General features: G+C 43.5%; 1 protein-coding gene across 2 annotated transcripts in view; it reads left to right on the forward strand.

Annotated features, from left to right (window-relative positions):
- LOC135552072 (trafficking protein particle complex subunit 9-like) overlaps positions 1-20,072 on the forward strand; it is a 310,740-nt gene that overhangs the window by 27,907 nt on the left and 262,761 nt on the right. For both annotated transcript variants that reach the window (XM_064983454.1, XM_064983455.1), the window contains 3 exons: positions 1,547-1,673; positions 3,647-3,792; positions 11,744-11,829. In XM_064983454.1, the coding sequence (XP_064839526.1) occupies positions 1,547-1,673; positions 3,647-3,792; positions 11,744-11,829 (359 nt within the window). The remainder of the gene's footprint in view (positions 1-1,546; positions 1,674-3,646; positions 3,793-11,743; positions 11,830-20,072) is intronic.

Here is a 20,072-nt window from a genome sequence, read left to right on the forward strand (position 1 = left end):
TGTTCCTTGTTCTTCATGATGCTCTCTGCGCTTTTAACGGACCTCTGAGACTATCACAGTGCAGGTGCATTTATACGGAGACTTGATTACACACAGGTGGATTGTATTTATCATCATTAGTCATTTAGGTCAACATTGGATCATTCAGAGATCCTCACTGCTGCACTGAAAGTAAAGGGGCTGAATAATTTTGCACGCCCAATTTTTCAGTTTTTGATTTGTTAAAAAAGTTTGAAATATCCAATAAATGTCGTTCCACTTCATGATTGTGTCCCACTTGTTGTTGATTCTTCACAAAAAATACAGTTTTATATCTTTATGTTTGAAGCCTGAATTGTGGCAAAAGGTCACAAAGTTCAAGGGGGCCGAATACTTTCGCAAGGCACTGTATATACTGTATTCTATACCATCTACTGCATCTTAGTCTATGCCGCTCTGTCATTGCTCATCCATATATTTATGCATTCTTATTCCATTTCTTTACTTAGATGTGTGTGTTTTTAGGTTTTTGTTGTGGATTTCTTTATTACTTGGTAGATATTGCTGCACGGTCGGAACTTGAAGCGTAAGTATTTTGGTAAACTCGCACCACCATGTGTATGTGACCAATAAAATTAGATTGGATTTGAAATATAGGCCTAAGTAAGTTACGGTATAAAGACTCAACAGGATGTCCTCTTTGGCCTACAGCTGCTTATACAAGGCTGGTATACTAAGCCTGCTTATGATTATGACATTCATTATTATTATAATATTATAAAGTGTAAAGCCTTTATTATAGCATAGCAAAGATTTAAAAACAGATGAATTTGTAAGTTGTTTATCCAACATGTTTTGGTTGCTGACGGAATCAGTAGGCTATTAAATAAAGACTTAAACAGAAGCAGGATCGGTCTTATTTCTGTAGATATATATGGATGATTTTAACCCATTTGAACAGTTAGTCTATTGATGATAGACTTAAGTTGGCCTTTCCTCTCTCCTCACTTTCCTTCGGCGTTTAAGGAAAGGGCTGGTTTCTCTTCTCCTAACTCCGCTGCTGCCTCTGCCACATAGGATGGTTAACTTTTGCTATTATGCCCATACTGTGGCAAGCCGGTGTAGAAAACGGTGCCACATCATCAGCGCACGGATGCTTCAGAACCGCTGACATCGACCGTTATCCAACGTGGGAGAAAGCACATTTCTTTTCTCAAATAACATTTTTTAAAATGAGTTTTGCACCTTTGTTCCGATGTAATATAGCATTTCAGTAGCACACGTCTTGGTGATGGGCTGTGCCACCCCCACGGCCTCCACAATGGATCAGTCCACTCAGACAGGCGCCTTGTACACCATGATTAGAATATATTTTTTTTGCTACTGCTCGACTAAAATGTAGGTCGACCAAACAATCGACCAGTCGACTAAATGGGGTCGGCCCTAAAAAACAACACTTTCTTTTGTCTTTGTAGACATGTTTTTTTCCTTGGTGACTTGAAATGGTCAGACTGACTATCAATAATGTGCTGTACTTTTCTCGCCCGACTCCTCCCCTGGTCCACAGAGAAGAAGGAGGTGACTCAGAGTCTGGAGAACTACACGTCTAAATGTCCAGGGGGAATGGAGGTTCTCACCCTGCCTGATGGACTCAAACTGCCCCCTGTAGCCTTCACCAAGCTTCCCATCATCAGGTATGTCAATCAATCATATTTCTATCTCTCTTTCTCATCAACAGTTGTTAGGGAAGTCAGTCAAAGGCGGTGAGTGCTCTGGGTTGTCTTCGTTAGGCACAAAATCTAAATAAAGCGCTCTGAAATGGAGACCCTCATGATGTTGCAAAACATTTTGCTGCGGTGGTCCCTAATGAACACAACCCTGGTGTCTGAACTGTCATATTCGGATTGATCTAATCAATGTACCAATGAACTCGTCATAGTTACGACACTGTTCTAACATCGAGTAACTGCTACTCTGAGTGGTGTGATTAATCAACAGACAATATTTCCTCCCTCTCAACAATGTCAGGTATTTCTGACGGTGGTGTAATGACTGAAATGTAGCTCTTCTCCTCCCTCCTGGTCAGAATAGAGTTATAGCTGTTTGAGATCTAAGTGCACATTTTACATGGCACTGATTTACAGAAGCATCTACTTGTAAATGTATTTGTGGTGAAATATGACTCATTTACGTTTCAGTAAAAATCAGTCGTATCAACAGAAATGAACAACGCTATTAAATAGGCCTGGGTTGGCTAGACTGGGTCTCTGTTGAATATTAGGCCTGGGTTGGCTAGACTGGGGCTCTGTTGAATATTAGGCCTGGGTTGGCTAGACTGGGGCTCTGTTGAATATTAGGCCTGGGTTGGCTAGACTGGGGCTCTGTTGAATATTAGGCCTGGGTTGGCTAGTCTGGGGCTCTGTTGAATATTAGGCCTGGGTTGGCTAGTCTGGGGCTCTGTTGAATATTAGGCCTGGGTTGGCTAGTCTGGGGCTCTGTTGAATATTAGGCCTGGGTTGGCTAGTCTGGGGCTCTGTTGAATATTAGGCCTGGGTTGGCTAGTCTGAGGCTCTGTTGAATATTAGGCCTGGGTTGGCAAGGCTGGGGCTCTGTTGAATATTAGGCCTGGGTTGGCTAGTCTGGGGCTCTGTTGAATATTAGGCCTGGGTTGGCTAGTCTGGGGCTCTGTTGAATATTAGGCCTGGGTTGGCTAGTCTGGGGCTCTGTTGAATATTAGGCCTGGGTTGGCTAGACTGGGGCTCTGTTGAATATTAGGCCTGGGTTGGCTAGTCTGGGGCTCTGTTGAATATTAGGCCTGGGTTGGCAAGGCTGGGGCTCTTGTTTTTGCAGCACCATGATTAGTGGTCCATGCTTGGCTGTTGAAAAGAGCTGAAGAGTTGTTTGAGTTGGCCATTTTTTATTGATGCAATTTAAGTTAATGATTTCATTTAGCCAGGAAAATAGTATTGTGCACTTTTAAAAGGCAGCTTAGTGTTTAGGTTACATGCTGTCCATCTTTATATTCACCTTTTCTCTCTGTTTTCTATCTTCTCTGTATCCATCTCCCCCTCTTTCTGTGGTGGCAGGGCCATTAGTAGAGCCAGGAGAGATGGAGGACATTCTGTACAGATAGAGGAATGCCTGGCTTCTCAGAGAGGTGATAAGTGCTGTGTCCACTAGCTCCAATTTACACCCCCAGAATGCTTTGCTCATTAAATGGCCCGGGCTGAGAATCTCAGGACGAAATTCACCATATGATTGGCAGAGGTGTGTGAGAGAGATTGGCTCAGGTCACCATGCCAAAATCCATCTAATTTTCTCTCTCTGGTCCTTTAAGGGACATGTTGAGATAAAACTGTTTAACTTTGTCTCGGCCTCCATCTCCCGTCCCTCGACAAACGTCTTGACCTTAATGGCCACATGTACTCTTAAATCTCCACCCAGCACAGCCGGAAGAGGACTGGCCACCCATCAGAGCCCAGTTTCTCTCTAGGTTTTCTTACTAGGTTACTGCCTTTCTAGGGAGTTTTTCCTAGCCACTGTGCTTCTGCATTGCTTGCTGTTTAGGATAGGCTGGGTATCTGTACAGCACGTTGTGACCTCTGCTCATGTGAAAAGGGCTTTATAAAACACATTTGAGTGATGAATTGGTTCTCCCCTCCTACAGATCAGTGAAGCTGCTGGATCTGCCCGTCAGCCTGCGCCCCCACAAACAGAAAGGCCTCCTGGAAAACAACATGTCCACCAAGAGTCCCTTCATCTACTCTCCCATCATCATGCACACCAGAGGAGAGGAGCGCACCAAGAAGATAGGTGGGCACACACACACACACACACCTTCTGAAGTTGCCGTGTCGAAGTAAAACAGTTTTAGGCCTGTTAATATTTTCATTGTAAAACATCTATAACTAACGTGATGGAGGAAATTCATCCTCTATACACACTTGACTAATTCCATAATTAAACCAGGAGCTCCTTGCATTTCTCTGCTCTCTCTGCTCTCTCTCTCTGCTCTCTCTGCTCTCTCTCTCTCTTGCTCTCTCTGCTCTCTCTCTCTTTCTCTGCTCTCTCTCTTTCTCTGCTACCTCTTTCTCTCTGCTCTCTCCCTCTCTCTCTGCTCTCATTGTCTCTTTGTTCCTGAACATTGACTTGTTTCCATTTTTTTTGGGGGGGGGGTTCTTAAACTCCTCCAGTTTTGGCAGACATTCTCATGATTGTGACACATGGCTCATGATTGTGACACATCAGGATGAGTTCCACTCTGGCTTCTTATAGAGTCCAACTCTCTCTCTGCTACAGTGCCAAATCAGATCAGATGGACTCAGCACAATGGCTGTTGTTAGAAGTGTTATTTAATTTTTTCAATGTACCTGAAATCCATTCCATCTTTCCCTATTCACTGTTCGTTCGTTGTAATCTCCCTTTTGAGTATAGCTGTGTCCTCTCTTGGTGTGATGTCATCTGTGCTCAGACTCCAGCACAGTATCTGAGGCCTCATCTTCTAGGTACAATCATTTGGCAGCAGTGGTGGAGAAAGTCCCCAATTGTCATACTTGAGTAAAAGTAAAGATGCCTTAATAGAAAATGACTCAAGTAAAAGTCACCCAGTAAAATGATTCTCGAGTAAAAGTCTAAAACTATTTGATTTAAAATATACTTAAGTATCAAAAGTAAAAGTATAAATCATTTCAAATTCCTCATTAAGCAAACCAGATGGCACCATTTAAAAAAAAAAAAAAGTAATGTAATGCCAGGGGCACAGTCCAACACTCAGACATCATTTACAGACAAACCATTTGTGTTTAGTGAGTCTGCCAGATCAGAGGCATTAGGGATGACCAAGGATGTTCTCTTGATAACTGTGTGAATTTGACTACTTTCCTGTCCTGCTAAGCATTCAAATGTAACAAGTACTTTTGGGTGTCAAGGAAAATGTATAGAGTAAGAAGTACAATATTTTCTTAAGGAATGTAGTGAAGTAAAAGTTGTCAAAAATATAAATAGTAAAGTACCAGATGCCTCCCAAAAACTACTGAAGTAAAACTACTTTAAAGTACTACTTAAGTAAAACTACTTTTAAAGTACTACTTAAGTACATGTTCCTTCAAGTACTACTAAAATACTTTACACCACTGTTTTGTCCTTCCTTATTACATTCCTAACGGCTTGTTCTTTCGTCATGCAGCCTATATTGAACAGTGTATCATTAAACATCGGGGCCACTGAGTTGTAGCATAGCGTTGTCTCCTTCCACAGCTGATTTATCAGGGTAATATCTCTGCTCCCAGACTAACAGGATTGACAGTCGCCACCGGAGAACAAACAAACAATAACAAATACATTTAAATATCTATTTGATGGATAAAGTGCTTTCAGTGTTATCTAAAATTCATTGTCTTTATTTAATTGTGGCTTCCTGCCTACTCCTCTCCCTTCAGGGTGTGTGTGTGTGTGTTATCGTGTCCACTCTCCTGTCAGACTGCCCTTGTAAACGAGGAGTATTATCTTAACAGGCCCCCAATTTTGAATGCATACTCTTCTGTAATGAATTCCCAAACCAAGGGGCCAAAGGAAGGGAACACATCCCTCATGATATGAGTCACTCTTCCTATCGTTTCATACTGACACCGGTACATCGGTTTTAGTGTTTTATGTGATCTCAGACATGGAACACACTCAACGTTTGGCTGAATATTGGAGCAGCAATGTCTAGAGATGTTTGTGTGATGTTGTGTGGTGTTAGGTTAGTTGTGTAGGTGTGGTTTTGAGACCGAGAAGTCTCTAATTTTGCGAGGGCCAGATACAAGTTGTCAAAATGTCATTCTTAAGCTCATTAAATCCAGAGACTGGAGTACGATGTGGAGCTTGACGAATTGAGTCAAGAAATATCCTCTGTACGTTGTCGTTGATTCGGGCACGTACCTCTGAGTCTGGAGGCATGTTCATTCACGCTGGGAAGGGCGCTATCTCTGTTGCTACCGCTTCTAATAAGGAACACTGAACCGATCAATACCACCCTGCTCACCTGCAGGGCCCTGCCCTCCCTCCCTCCACCCTGATTTATTATTATAGAATAATCTGCTGACACAACATGAGTTTGGTTTCCTTTCTAACAAATCAATTCCTGTTTTAGTTTTCAGTTTTGCTTCGTTGCAGAAAATTAAACAACGTTAACTTTTGTTTTCTGCAGTTTTGATTTTGGATAGAATGTATTATAATGCATCATAGCTGTCTGGATTAGCTGAGAATCAAACCTTTCAGGGCCGATAGAGGTTTCCACAGCCTTGGTCTCATCAGTCTCCCTCATGACTTTCACTGCCATTCATCTCAGAGCCCAGAATCAAATCAAGTGGAGCCGGCAGACAAACATTAACATTTACTTTAAAAAGTCTGTCACCAGAGACTAGACAGACGCATGTATGTTAATACTGCCAGAGGCCAGGACATTTTTAGGGAAAAAACCTCAGTGTTTTTGTAGCCTTCTAACTAAAACGTTTTTCTTTAACATGCCCTGTCTACAGGGATATTACACTGGAGCAAAACAACACATGCACAGAATGTTAAGAGGTTTAGAAAGGGGGGGAAAGGCGTCCATGTCTGCAGAGTAAATACAGGTCACGCAGCCTCTTCATGTACTTATAAAACTCAGAGTTGTCCTAAAAACTGGGCTAATTTACTATCAATTAACTAGTCAGAAACCTACTTCTGGAGTGAGCTGGTTGATGCTTGGTGCTCAGTGGAATGTGCTGTATCGCACTCCATGAGTGGTTTCCTTCTGATTACTGCGATATGCCAACGCTGGCACGCCCTGTTTCCCCGCCATCCATACAACTGCAGGTCTTCTAACGGTTAATGCAGCCACTCCCTCATCTCTCCCTCTCTCTCTGACGGTGAATGAAAGTCATTAAGTCATTCTGCTGTGTGTGTGTGTGTGTGTGTGTGTGTGTGTGTGTGTGTGTGTGTGTGCACCTCCAGCACAGAGTAATATCTGTGTGTATTTCCTAACTGTGCCGTCCTGTTTATATGATGTTCTATAAAGCAGATTGCTGCTGAGCCATAAAACAGAGGATTTCTGGAACAGGGAGATTGTTTTGCACATAATTGCTCTGAGACTCCGTTTTAAGAACTTCTAAGTCTCCCTGTATCCATTATGTTTATGCCTCTATCTGTTTCCGCAGTATATACGCATACAATGAGATACGTGTTTGTGTTTGGTTTTACTATCCTTGTGGGGACCAGAAGTTCTCACAAGGATAGTAAAACAAAGAAAAGTCTGAAAAATGGGAACGTTTTGCTGGTCCCTACAAGGAAAAGGCATTTTTAGGTTAGGGGTAAGGGTTAGGTTGGGAGTTTGGGGTTAGGGTCAGAGGGACAGACACCGAGACGGAGCGAGTGAGGGAGCGGGAGGGGAGCGGGAGGGGAAATGGAGGGAGCGGGAGGGTAATGGAGGGAGAGGGAGTGGGAGGGTAATGGAGGGAGAGGGAGTGGGAGGGTAATGGAGGGAGAGGGAGTGGGAGGGTAATGGAGGGAGAGGGAGCGGGAGGGTAATGGAGGGAGAGGGAACGGGAGGGTAATGGAGGGAGAGGGAGCGAGAGGGTAATGGAGTGAGCGGGAGGGGGAGGTTAATGGAGGGAGAGGGAGGCTAATGGAGGGAGAGGGAGGCTAATGGAGGGAGAGGGAGGCTAATGGAGGGAGAGGGAGGCTAATGGAGGGAGAGGGAGGCTAATGGAGGGAGAGGGAGGTTAATGGAGGGAGAGGGAGGTTAATGGAGGGAGAGGGAGGTTAATGGAGGGAGAGGGAGGGTAATGGAGTGAGCGGGAGAGGGAGGGTAATGGAGTGAGCGGGAGGTTAATGGAGGGAGAGGGAGCGGGAGGTTAATGGAGTGAGCGGGAGGTTAATGGAGTGAGCGGGAGGTTAATGGAGTGAGCGGGAGGAGGAGGTTAATGGAGGTTAATGGAGGGAGAGGGAGGTTAATGGAGGGAGAGGGAGGTTAATGGAGGGAGAGGGAGGTTAATGGAGGGAGAGGGAGGTTAATGGAGGGAGAGGGAGGTTAATGGAGGGAGAGGGAGGTTAATGGAGGGAGAGGGAGGTTAATGGAGGGAGAGGGAGGGTAATGGAGAGGGAGGGTAATGAGGGAGAGGGAGTTTAATGAGGCAGGGTATTGAGGGAGGGTAATGAGGGAGAGGGAGTTTAATGAGGCAGGGTATTGAGGGAGGGTAATGAGGGAGAGGGAGGGAGCGGGAGGGTCATGGAGGGAGTGGGAGGGTCATGGAGGGACCGAGAGGGAGCGGGAGGGTAATGGAGGGAGAGGGAGAAGGAGGGTAATGGAGGGAGGGAGAGGGAGGGTAATGGAGAGGGAGAGGGAGGGAGCGGGCGGGTCATGGAGGGAGCGGGCGGGTCATGGAGGGAGCGGGCGGGTCATGGAGGGAGCGGGCGGGTCATGGAGGGAGCGGGCGGGTCATTGAGGGAGCGGGCGGGTCATTGAGGGAGCGGGCGGGTCATTGAGGGAGCGGGCGGGTCATTGAGGGAGCGGGCGGGTCATTGAGGGAGCGGGAGCGGGCGGGTCATTGAGGGAGCGGGAGCGGGCGGGTCATTGAGGGAGCGGGCGGGTCATTGAGGGAGCCGGAGGATAATAGAGGGAGGGTAATGGAGGGAGGGAGCAAGGGGTGGGGGGAGCGAGACGGAGGGAGGGAGGGACTTTTTATGAAACTCACAAATCTCCTCAAATCTTTAGATGTTTATTCCACTATTAGTTTTACATAATTTGAATCATTTTTCTTGTCACTACAGGAATCCGTAGCTGCATTCTGTTGTATCTATGGAGCTCAGTAGCTGTACTGAAATGGACTCTGTTGAAATGACTGTATATAAAGCCTGCTGCTATCCTTAGGTAACAGTCCTATTTTATCTAACGGCATGGTTTTGCTCCCCACATGAGAGCACTAAAGCCTTCGCTCTGCTCCGGGATACGATGTGATGGGGCACTGACACCAGCAGGTTGAACTCAGGTTTGCCTTCCACTGCAGAACAATTGTCTTTTTTCAAACCACGCCAACAGGCTTACTCTACTAGTAAATATTTACTGTAGGTTTGATGAGACAGTGTTTGATTTCACCAGGAAACTGAACGAGTAGTGATGAGTCAGCCTACACCCGCAGGCAGTGATAGATACAGCGTTACATCCATAGCAGGCCAGTGTGCTAGATTCACTCACTGTGATCCATCACTGTATGAATGTGGTCCTGAGGAGGTGAATCGACTGAACATTTATTTTGTGTGTGTGTGTGAGGGCGGTTCGACTGTCATTCTGCCACCTAGTTAAATAAAGGTTAAAAAAATACATTGAAAAATAAAGTGTTAAGTCTTTCTTTCTGTCTGAATTGTAATGACCCTGACCCTGGCCTCAACGTACCCAGCCAGCTTCTTACAGGTGCATGAATCTTTGATAGTGTGAGTGAAAAGTCTTAGTAGAGTGTGAGTAGTTGTACTGTTTGATATCAAAGAGACAGTACAGGCAGCAACATCCTTCCAGGTCGTGTAGTTCGTCACTCTGTGTGACCCACACTGTATAAATGGTTCTGAATATATCACTGTCCTACGACACTACAGGCCTACTCTATTTCACATGTATGTTTTATGCTCCTTTGCCCAGGCCAGCCGGCTAGCGTGTGGATGCATTATTCAACACAGCATATTACTGAGAGCTCTAGGTCAGCATTCAGTAGAACCAACATCTGCAGAGCCTCCTCTCTTTTCTGTTCGGTTCGCTCCATCCTCTTTGGCAATGACAAGGAGTGGATTGTCAGCTAATGAGACTGGTACTCAGGCTAGCAACACTCCACCACATGATTAATATTCACCCTGAGGTTCTGAAGTGCTGAACCTTCCTGCTCTCTCTTTAATCTGGAATGAATGAATGGCCAGGAGCCTCGAGGTACGGAGGGAGGCTAGGAGGCTAGGTTGTGTCCCAAACGGCACCGTGTTCCCTTTTTATATTGCACTACCTTTGACCAGGGATTAGGGAAGAAGTGCATGTAAAGGAAGTAGCGTGCCATTTGGGACACGAGGAGAAGGTTGCAGCTCAGCTCTCCTCAGCTCTTTCAGAGGCATATTTCACATGGAATTGGCTCTGTGAGGAGGACACCTGAGAGGCAGACCTAAGGTTGTGAGAGAGGCTCATTTGACCATTTATATTATATAGACACCCTGCTTCTCCTTCTTTTTGCTTCGGACTAAAGTTTTAATTTCCCAAGGTGCACCCCGGTAGTTTACTTTACTCTCCATAAACCCTATTAACCCACCAGGTCCTGGGCTCAGAGAATGGAGATGGAAGTGTGTGTGTGTGTGTGAGCGTGTGCGTTTTGTCCGTGGCTTAGGCTCCGCCAGGCCCTCTAGTGAGACCGTTCGCTGCGTTTTAGAGATTGGACTGTCGAAACGGAGATGGAAGACTGTAATGTGTTTGGTAACAGAGCTGTTTCCCACCTGTGTCATTATAGTCTCCATTTCAGAATCCCCTTCATATGATAACTTCCTCCACTGCCAAATAACACTTCTGCTCTGTCTCCCCTGATGGGCTCGTGAATGATCTGCTGAATGGAAATCCTCTTGAATCTCGTTATACAGTCTGTCAAGCTACTTTCTAATAGCACAATCCTGTTTAATGTTAGTGTGAACCACAGGAGGTCATGAGAAGCACTGGCTAGAGACTAAAATGATTAATGTTGGCCATTTGTAAGGAATAGAAAGATAAATGCGTACATTACAAATAATCATGTAGCACGTCAGTGAATCCACTATATTCAATTGTTGCAAATGCTGAAAAAAAAAACAATTCTGCCGAGACACGCTTTTTAAATGGATTGTCATTGGCCCAATGACTGGAAGTCTATGGGAACAGCTAGCTTGTCATTGCGCTAACGCTAGTAGCAATGAACCCACTACCCTTGCCACCACTGCTGAACAAAAAAAAACCTAGGGCCAACACTCTGCACGTGCTTTGCTTTAATGATCTCTTTAGTCTACTAATAGTAATATAATCCGGGGATCATTAGAGGGTGAACTTGGTTGCCTCTCATTCTGTCAACTGAACTGACCCTGAAACATTTTCCTGAGCAGCTCTCACTGACAACACTTGAATGTAATTGGTTTTTAGTTGGCTCAAATCAACTGTTTCTGCACGGGTAATGGAATATGAAACAGAATTTACATATTTGCAGAGGGCCAGCCAAACAATCTATACAAAAAAATATATATTTCCGGTTTATTTGCTGTATTAAAGTCCTGAATTATTAACTTGTCTGTCTGTGCTTGAGGCACCATGGAGTCATTATTTTAATCAAACAATCTTTTTAATTGCAATGGAAATACTCTGGCATCTTGTAAATAAAGCTATAGACTTAACAATCTGTATTTATCCTTCCACATTATTTACACATCCCTGAATCCCATTCACATATTATTACTCACATACACACACAATTATATATTTGTAAGCTATTTTCTGACTTTAATGAACAGACAGAGAGGGGATGACATTGGGGAAAGGTCAGTCGGCCCGATCGAACATACTGTATGCTGACACCATAGACGTGTGCCGTAGGCTGGGGCTTAGACCTCTGGACCAACCTAGGCCACACCCACATACTTGTACTCATATTTGTCTGTGTGTTCCATGTACATTTATACACCCTTGCGGCGCAGATATGTAACGCATCAGCTTCACCTGGTCTGAGATTCACTCGGATGCATTGTTCTACCTCCTCAGAGTTCCAGTGGGTCCAGGGAGAAGTGTGTGAGGTCCAGCTGATGGTCTACAACCCCATGCCCTTTGAACTCCGTGTGGAGCACATGGTGAGTGAAGTATTACTTCTGGATGCTACAACCACACAATGACTTAGTGAAAGTCCCCGAGAAGATGTTGTCATGGCCTATCTTGGGGGTAAACTTTCCTCATCACATTACATTAGGGGCAAGCCATTCAACTGTGATACTGTCTTGTAGTTATCCTTGATGACCTCATTAAAGTCTAGCTAAAAGCCCTGTTCTGACACTTTTAATGCAGTCATGATGGTACAGGACTGGGCCAGAACAAACTGAGCCATTCTTCTCCCCTGACACTAAGCGCACTGGAACAATGTAGGACGCGTGAACCCATGTGGTGCTATTACGGTTTATAGTTCTCATGCTAGCTATCCTCACTGTCAGTGTAGAGTGCTTCTCTCTAATAGTAAGGTAAGTGAGAGAAAATACCCTTTCACTCTCCTCACCATGTTAGTCAACTCTTAAAAAGGCCCATTGCCATCAGAAAGGGAGACAAGTGTAAACATATTGCTTTAAGAAACAATATGTAACTTTTTGGCCGACCCGACCATATTCACATATGTCATTCTTATTGAAAGCAAGTCTAAGAAGCGGTAGATCTGTTTTTATGTGCGCCATTTCAAATCTTCCCGTTCTTAATTTCCAAACAGTTTCAAACAGCTGAAAATACAATATTTTTGCTTATGGAAAATATATTTCACAGCGGTTTAGATGATTAAAATGATTCTCCGCACTAAACTTGCTTGTTGTGTCACATAAACTGAAATTTAGAATTAGATTTTTTAGAATTAGAATTCTAAACTATTAGAATTTTAGCAACCAGGAAATGGCGGAGCGTTTTCTGCATAGCGCATCTTTTAATAGCTGCTTAATGATCGCAGCCTTTTTAGTCCTCAGCAATTCCATCAAGAACCTTTTTTTTAAAGGACTTTACAGCTATACCACCCTCTTCTCCAGCGCAATCTATCACTCCATTGGTATTGTTTCTTATTCTCTGTCTCTCTGTCACGGATGCACTCAGTCTCACACACTTGAATCGTCTTTCTTGATATCTGTAAAGGTTCAGGCTCTCTCAGGATCAGATATTCCTTTGATTGTTGAATCGAACCTCTGCTTCTCGTTGGAAGTGTTTCTTTACGGATGCACTGATGTGGCACAGACGGCATTTGAGATGCAGAACAATCATCTGACTCGGTCTGTCAGCGCGCACACACACACACACACACACACACACACACAGCCGTACTATAACTTCACGAGGCGCTGCTCGCTGTGTGCCGTCTGCTGGAACTGATGCAGCCTTTAATTGGAAACTAGAGCGCAAATAGCCATGGAAGGGTGTGTGTGTGTAATGTCTTGACTGTGCACAATGACAGGAGTCCCAGGGTCTGTCATGTCCGAGGTGTTGCTGTATGCACCTGGATGGGTCTGAGTAATTCTCAATCTCTGGCTTGTCGGAGCAGAACTAATCATTTGTGTGTGTGTTTAAAACACGTGTTTTGGAGCGGCGGGAGAGTGGATGGTCAAACGGCGATCAGGAATTATTACTTTATTTGCTGTTGAGGGGGTCCTAGAACTGTCACTTAGCCAGTGAAGAGACACACACACGCATCATTAGCCACTGACTCACCACCTGCGGATGGATAGATGGAGGTACAGAAGGAGACAGAGACCCCCTCCTGTTCTACTTCCATGGCAGCTGGTCGCTTTAGGTGGTACAGTCCAGCTGTCATGCAGGGTGACTTGGCTTAAACACAAACTGATGTTCATCATGACCTGACCTGACCTGAGTTCACACAGTTTGTTTTCTTTTCAGTACTTTAGCTGCACTTGATTTGAGGATTCTTGGCACAATGGAACCAACGGAATATCAACTCTCCACCCAGGGCTTTTACTTGTGACTTATAGTTCAATGTCATAACATACTTTATATGGGCAAATTAAATGAATAGACTATAAAGGAAAGTTTCACATCTTCATATGTCTGAGGGGGGTTTTAACCTTCCAGACTTGTGTAGTGAGTTGACACAATTCCAGGGCTTTTACTTGTGTAGTGAGTTGATACAATTCCAGGGCTTTTACTTGTGTAGTGAGTTGATACAATTCCAGGGCTTTTACTTGTGTAGTGAGTTGACACATTTCCAGGGCGTTTACTTGTGTAGTGAGTTGACACAATTCCAGGGCTTTTACTTGTGTAGTGAGTTGACACATTTCCAGGGCGTTTACTTGTGTAGTGAGTTGACACAATTCCAGGGCTTTTACTTGTGTAGTGAGTTGACACATTTCCAGGGCGTTTACTTGTGTAGTGAGTTGACACAATTCCAGGGCTTTTACTTGTGTAGTGAGTTGACACAATTCCAGGGCTTTTACTTGTGTAGTGAGTTGACACATTTCCAGGGCGTTTACTTGTGTAGTGAGTTGACACAATTCCAGGGCGTTTACTTGTGTAGTGAGTTGACACAATTCCAGGGCTTTTACTTGTGTAGTGAGTTGATACAATTCCAGGGCTTTTACTTGTAGTGAGTTGACACAATTTTCAGAATTAACACATAAATTAGTCTCCATGGGCAACTTAAGATATAGAAACTGTAAATAACTTATTAATAAGAAATACATTTTTTTGTGTGATTTTATTTCTATTATTCAACAGAACAATACAATACAGCAAGAGTAGATACTACAAGAAAAGGTAATTCAACCCTCCCTACCCGGCGAATTAAATGATCCATTAAAACAATGACAAATAATAAATCAATTAGAATAGTAATAATACTAAAAATGACTAAATAAGACAAATGACATGAGATCCCAACATAGACACAAAGCATTAGAAACAGTACAGAGAGACAACAGCTACATGGCTCTACAAGCTCACACCCACCATCCCCAATGGAAGTCTTTACATAAGGTCCAGAGAGACAACAGCTACATGGCTCTACAAGCTCACACCCACCAACCCCAATGGAAGTATTTACATAAGGTCCAGAGAGACAACAGCTACATGGCTCTACAAGCTCACACCCACCAACCCCAATGGAAGTATTTACATATGGTCCAGAGAGACAACAGCTACATGGTTCTACAAGCTCACACCCACCAACCCCAATGGAAGTCTTTACATATGGTCCAGAGAGACAAAAGCTACATGGTTCTACAAGCTCACACCCACCAACCCCAATGGATGTCTTTACATATGGTCCAGAGAGACAACAGCTACATGGCTCTACAAGCTCACACCCACCAACCCCAATGGAAGTATTTACATATGGTCCAGAGAGACAACAGCTACATGGTTCTACAAGCTCACACCCACCAACCCCAATGGAAGTCTTTACATATGGTCCAGAGAGACAACAGCTACATGGTTCTACAATCTCACACCCACCAACCCCAATGGAAGTCTTTACATATGGTCCAGAGAGGGTTGCCATGTTTTCACCAAGTCGTGGATTTATTTCATTGATCTCTTAAAGGAAAGGTCATCTTTTCCATACGACCACACTTATGCATTTCAGAGAGCCGTCTTGTACTTGGGAGAGGAGAATCTGATTTCCGTGTCAATGCAACACATTTTCTTGCAGGGTGATTTCTGTACATTTGATGTTGAAGTTATTCCCCCATTTGGGAAGTTACCCAGAAGGCATATTTCAGGGCCAAGTGGGAAAGGCACCTCCATAATAAAGGTCAGAGTCACAAACATCATGCCAGAAGGCTTGTCATTTAGTACACTGACAAGTACAATGACAAAAATTCATAAAAGTGCCTTCTGTTGTTTCACATCGAGAACCCCATTTCTGATATTTCAGTGTGATGTCTATGTAACCTCTTGAGGTGTCAGAGTAGGTGGAGGAAGTTGTAATGTAGAAGTCTGTGTCTAGAGTTGATGGTTGCTGACACACTATCTTGGCATAGGTCCGACCAGAGACCCTCATCAATTGAAATATTCAAATCAGAATCCCGTCGCTCTGTTGACTTATGTACATCTGGTTTTGGGCGTTGTTTCATTGGCAACGAGTCCACTCTGGATATAAATCTATATGAGTCATGGTTGTCATGGTGTTCAATACTGTGAGATGTATCACTCTCTATCAAGAGTGTTTCTGAGAATGTTTCTTCCCTGTAAATAAGAAAATAACTGATTATTGCATAAGTGATATTTGTCATAAGTACCCCATCTCTATAACAGTGTTCTACATGCCTTATCCCCTTCTCATGCCACTGTTCAACATTTTGGGCAGGAGTCTGTTTTGCCACTGGGGTGTTTTAGGTGTCACGTCTTGCTTCAGACCAAATAACTTACGAATTTCATACCAAGATCTTACTAAATTGATGGAACAGGGATTACTCATTTTTGTTGATATAGTCTTGGGGTTCCACTTGTAGATACTATTACTCCCAACCTCTTCATTAAGAGCAAACATTTCCATCTGAGTCCAAGAAAGGGCTGGTTCAGTTTCAATTGAGATGGAAATGAATCTAATTTGGCCTGCCCAGTAATACATCTTGACATTTGGTAGGTGGAGACCTCCTAGACCGTAATCCCTTATGGTCTTGTTAAGGAACTTAAAGAATCTCTCAGGTAGGGATATGTGTAAAGATTGATATAGGTACATCATCTTAGGCAGAACGTTCATCTTTAATACAGCTAATTCGCCCAAATAATGTAAGAGGCAGATTTATCCATCTATTCAAGTCATCCACCGCCTTCTGAACCAAGACAGAGTAGTTAAAGCTTGTACAAATGTCTTAAGTCATTATCAACTGTGATTCCTAGATATTTGAACCCCTGTGTCGACCATCTGAAGGGACCTGTTCGTTCACAGATGCTGTAGTCAAAGTGGAAGTATTTCACTTTTGTCCATGTTGACTTTGTAACCTGATATGGAGCTGTATGAACCCTACAGCGTCTAGTTTTCAGAGGGATCCCGAGTCCGTACCGGAGTTGCAGCGATGAGACAACACTGTAATTACTACCAATTGGGTACCATGAAATTGGGGAGAAAATACAAAAAAAAATGAAAAAATTATTTATATATATATTTAACTCTGGGGGAAAGCCATCGTCTCCTGGTGATTTGCCAGATTGTAAAGAGGAAATTGCCTTTTCCATTTCTGTTTTTAGTAAAGGGGCGATCTAGTTTGTTTTGGTCTTCCTGTGTGAGGTGTGGTAGTTCAGTAGTTGACAGAAATGTGTCTCATTGCTGGTTCCATTCCATCAGAAGTGTATAACTTCAAATAGTATTGTTTAAAATAATAATTCATCTCTAATGGGTTGTGAGATACTTGACCGTTCTGTGTTTCAAGACAGTTGATGGTTCTCGAATTCTCCTCAGCTTTTATCTGCCAGGCCAAGACTTTGTGTTTTCTCCCGCAATATATAATATCTTTGCCTAGTTATAAGAATAGCCTTTTCAGATTTGAAAAGTGGTATCTGTCTTTAGAGAAAGATTTTTGGTGTTCTTTTTGAGACCTTTGGTTACTACATGAATCCATGTGTTTTTTCAGAGTTTCGATGTCTTCACTAATTCTACAATGTAGAAAATAGTAAAAATAAAGAAAACACCTACTCATTCAAGGGTTTCTAAAACTTTTGACCGGTAGTGTATACAGAGTACAAAACTTTTGGGAGAGGACGGACAGTTTGTGTCACAGAACATTTTTATTTGGACAAAATTCTGCCTCTTTCAAAAGAGTTGGGTTTAGGCGCCGTCCCTTGAACTCCACCCGGCATCCAAACAGAAACTGTGAGGGGAGAATGATCTGAGATATAGTTCTGGAGAAATACTCAGTTTCCACAACTCTACGTGTTACCTGTGCTGAAAGGAGAAAATAATCAACCCGGGTATGAACGTTCTGCGGGCAGGAGTAGAATGAGTAATCCCTATCTTGTGGGTAGAGCTGTTTCCATGTGTCTTTCATAAATAATAGATTGCGTTTGTCTGACTTAGTCAATGAGGTTGCTTTAGTTGAGGATCTATCCAGAATCGGATCCAGACTAATTAAAGTCGCCCCCAACTAAGAGTGTTACCTGAAATTCCGTTACCTTGAGGAATATATCTTCAATAAAATGATGCTAATCATAATTTGGTGCATATACATTAAACTAAGGTCCAATTTTCAGAATCCATTCTGCAGTGGGCCACTCCATAATATCCCAGATCCCAGTGGTTCAATGATTGTTTTTGTCACACAGAAGGGTAAATTCGTATTCATCAACACAGCTACTCCTGGTGTCTTTGTGTTATATAAAGAGGCAAAGACCTGTCCTACCCATTCCCTCTAACCTTTTATGTTCTGCCCCTGTTCGATGTGTTTCTTGTATGAACACAGCGTCAGTCTTCAGCTTTTTCAAGTACATAAGCACTCGTTTTCGTTTAACAGGTCTGTTCAGTCCATTAACGTTTAATGATGTTTGATTTACTATCTTAGCCATATTGTTCAACCATTTACGTAAATGTAATTGTCAGGGGTATGACCAATAAAGGTGTGGGATATTCTATTGCCTATTTTCTGAGAAGCTTGTAGTTAAACACATATTATAAAGGCAAGGTCTCTCTCAAAACACTACTGTAATATAAAGTAAACAAAACAGTACTGTAATATAAAGTTAACAAACAATTCCCCTCCTCCACCCCAAATGCTGTTCTTGAACGCGCCCAGCAGAAATCCCACCTGTAGTGAAGCTACAGCATCGCTATTCCTAAATTACATTTCTAACATGAAGGCAAACCTGGAGCTCGAGCCCAGTAAATTAACAAAAATAGAAAATTCTTCACCCACCCTTATATGATGAAAGTCAAAAACAAAAACAGTAACGGGTGTCCTGATCTCAACACACCTACCTTGACAGGAAGCTAAATATAAGACGTCATGGCTTGGCCATATGAAAAGGTCTAACAAATCTTATTGACGTTTTAAATAACTTAAAAACAACGTCACTTTGGTAAAAACCTTGTTTGTTTACATGGATATTTGGATCTTACTTTATTGATCTGTCAGTAAGCTATAGTATAATCCATCAAAGCAGTCCTACCAGATATATGCAAGTAATAAGGCAGACTATTGGGACACAGCCCAGCTAACAGGGAAACGAACCCTGTCCCGCTAGCCAATCAACCATGTCCTGAGCCGGTCGCCTGCAGCCCGCAGAGAAAAGGTTGAAGCAGTGCAAAGGGAATGTTCTTGGAGGTCAGTTATTTCTTTCCACCTGTTTGAATTCCTTCCTGCGTTTGACCCTCCCGGGACTTATGTCGGGAAATAATGTAATCTCCTCCCCGTTGTGTCGGATCACTCGAAATGTTTGGCCACCGTTCTGAGAACTTTCTCTCTGTCCTGGTACCTTAGGACCTGAACGAGGAAGGGTTGTTGGTTCTGATCAGGGGATGGTGACCTGTTTGGCTGCTCGATAACCAAGGGTTAAGTAAAATGTTCTTTGCCCAGTAGGGAGGGGATAATGGCAGCAGAGGGGTCTCACAGCCCTTGCGGAGGCTGGTAATTGTAATGTTGCTTTGCCTACTGTCGTTTTCCAAATGGTCGACCTTATTCATCAGGCATTGGTTGTTTTTCCACAGTTTCTGTCGTTCCATTCCCTCTAGCTTGTCCTCAGCAATGCTGATGCACTCTTCAAATACTTACATTCGTGATCCAAGCGTGTTGCTGTCAAACCTGAGATGGAGTTTTTGATTTCAGCCAACTGTGCAGAGTTCAGCTGTTCCAAGTTGAATTGTGATGTGAGGGAGTCATTGCCTTTGATCAGGTTGAGGATGTGAGCTAGCCTAGCTTCTTCCTGAGGTGTCATGGTGCCATCTTGGGTTTCCGAGGAGGCCATGGTCAGAGGTTCTTTCCCCGTCATTTCTTGGTCTGTTTCAGGTGCTTCCCTTGCCTTTTTCTTTATCCTGTTGGCACATCAGCACTCTTGGCTACTGTGTAGTAATGGGTAAGTTATGGGATACGTTTGTTTAAGATTTACCTGGAGCTCTCGGTCACGCTTCTTCCTAGCTTCGCTGCATCACGTGACCCCCAATAGGAAATACATATATTTCCATGACAGAATAAAAAAGCAATTTTAGACTGACCAATGTAGTGGCGACAGCAGACTGGGATAGGGAGAGATTGAACATGTCTGTCAACACTCCATGCGCAGACCAGCTTGCTGGAGTGTTTACGGACGTATTCAATCTTCTCTATCCCAGTCTGCTTTCACCACGTGCTTCAATATGTCCACCATTGCTCCTGTACCCAAGAAAGCAAAAGGTAACAGAACTAAATGACTG

This window comes from Oncorhynchus masou, chromosome 13 (genome assembly GCF_036934945.1).
Source record: "Oncorhynchus masou masou isolate Uvic2021 chromosome 13, UVic_Omas_1.1, whole genome shotgun sequence".
Lineage (NCBI taxonomy): Eukaryota > Metazoa > Chordata > Actinopteri > Salmoniformes > Salmonidae > Oncorhynchus > Oncorhynchus masou.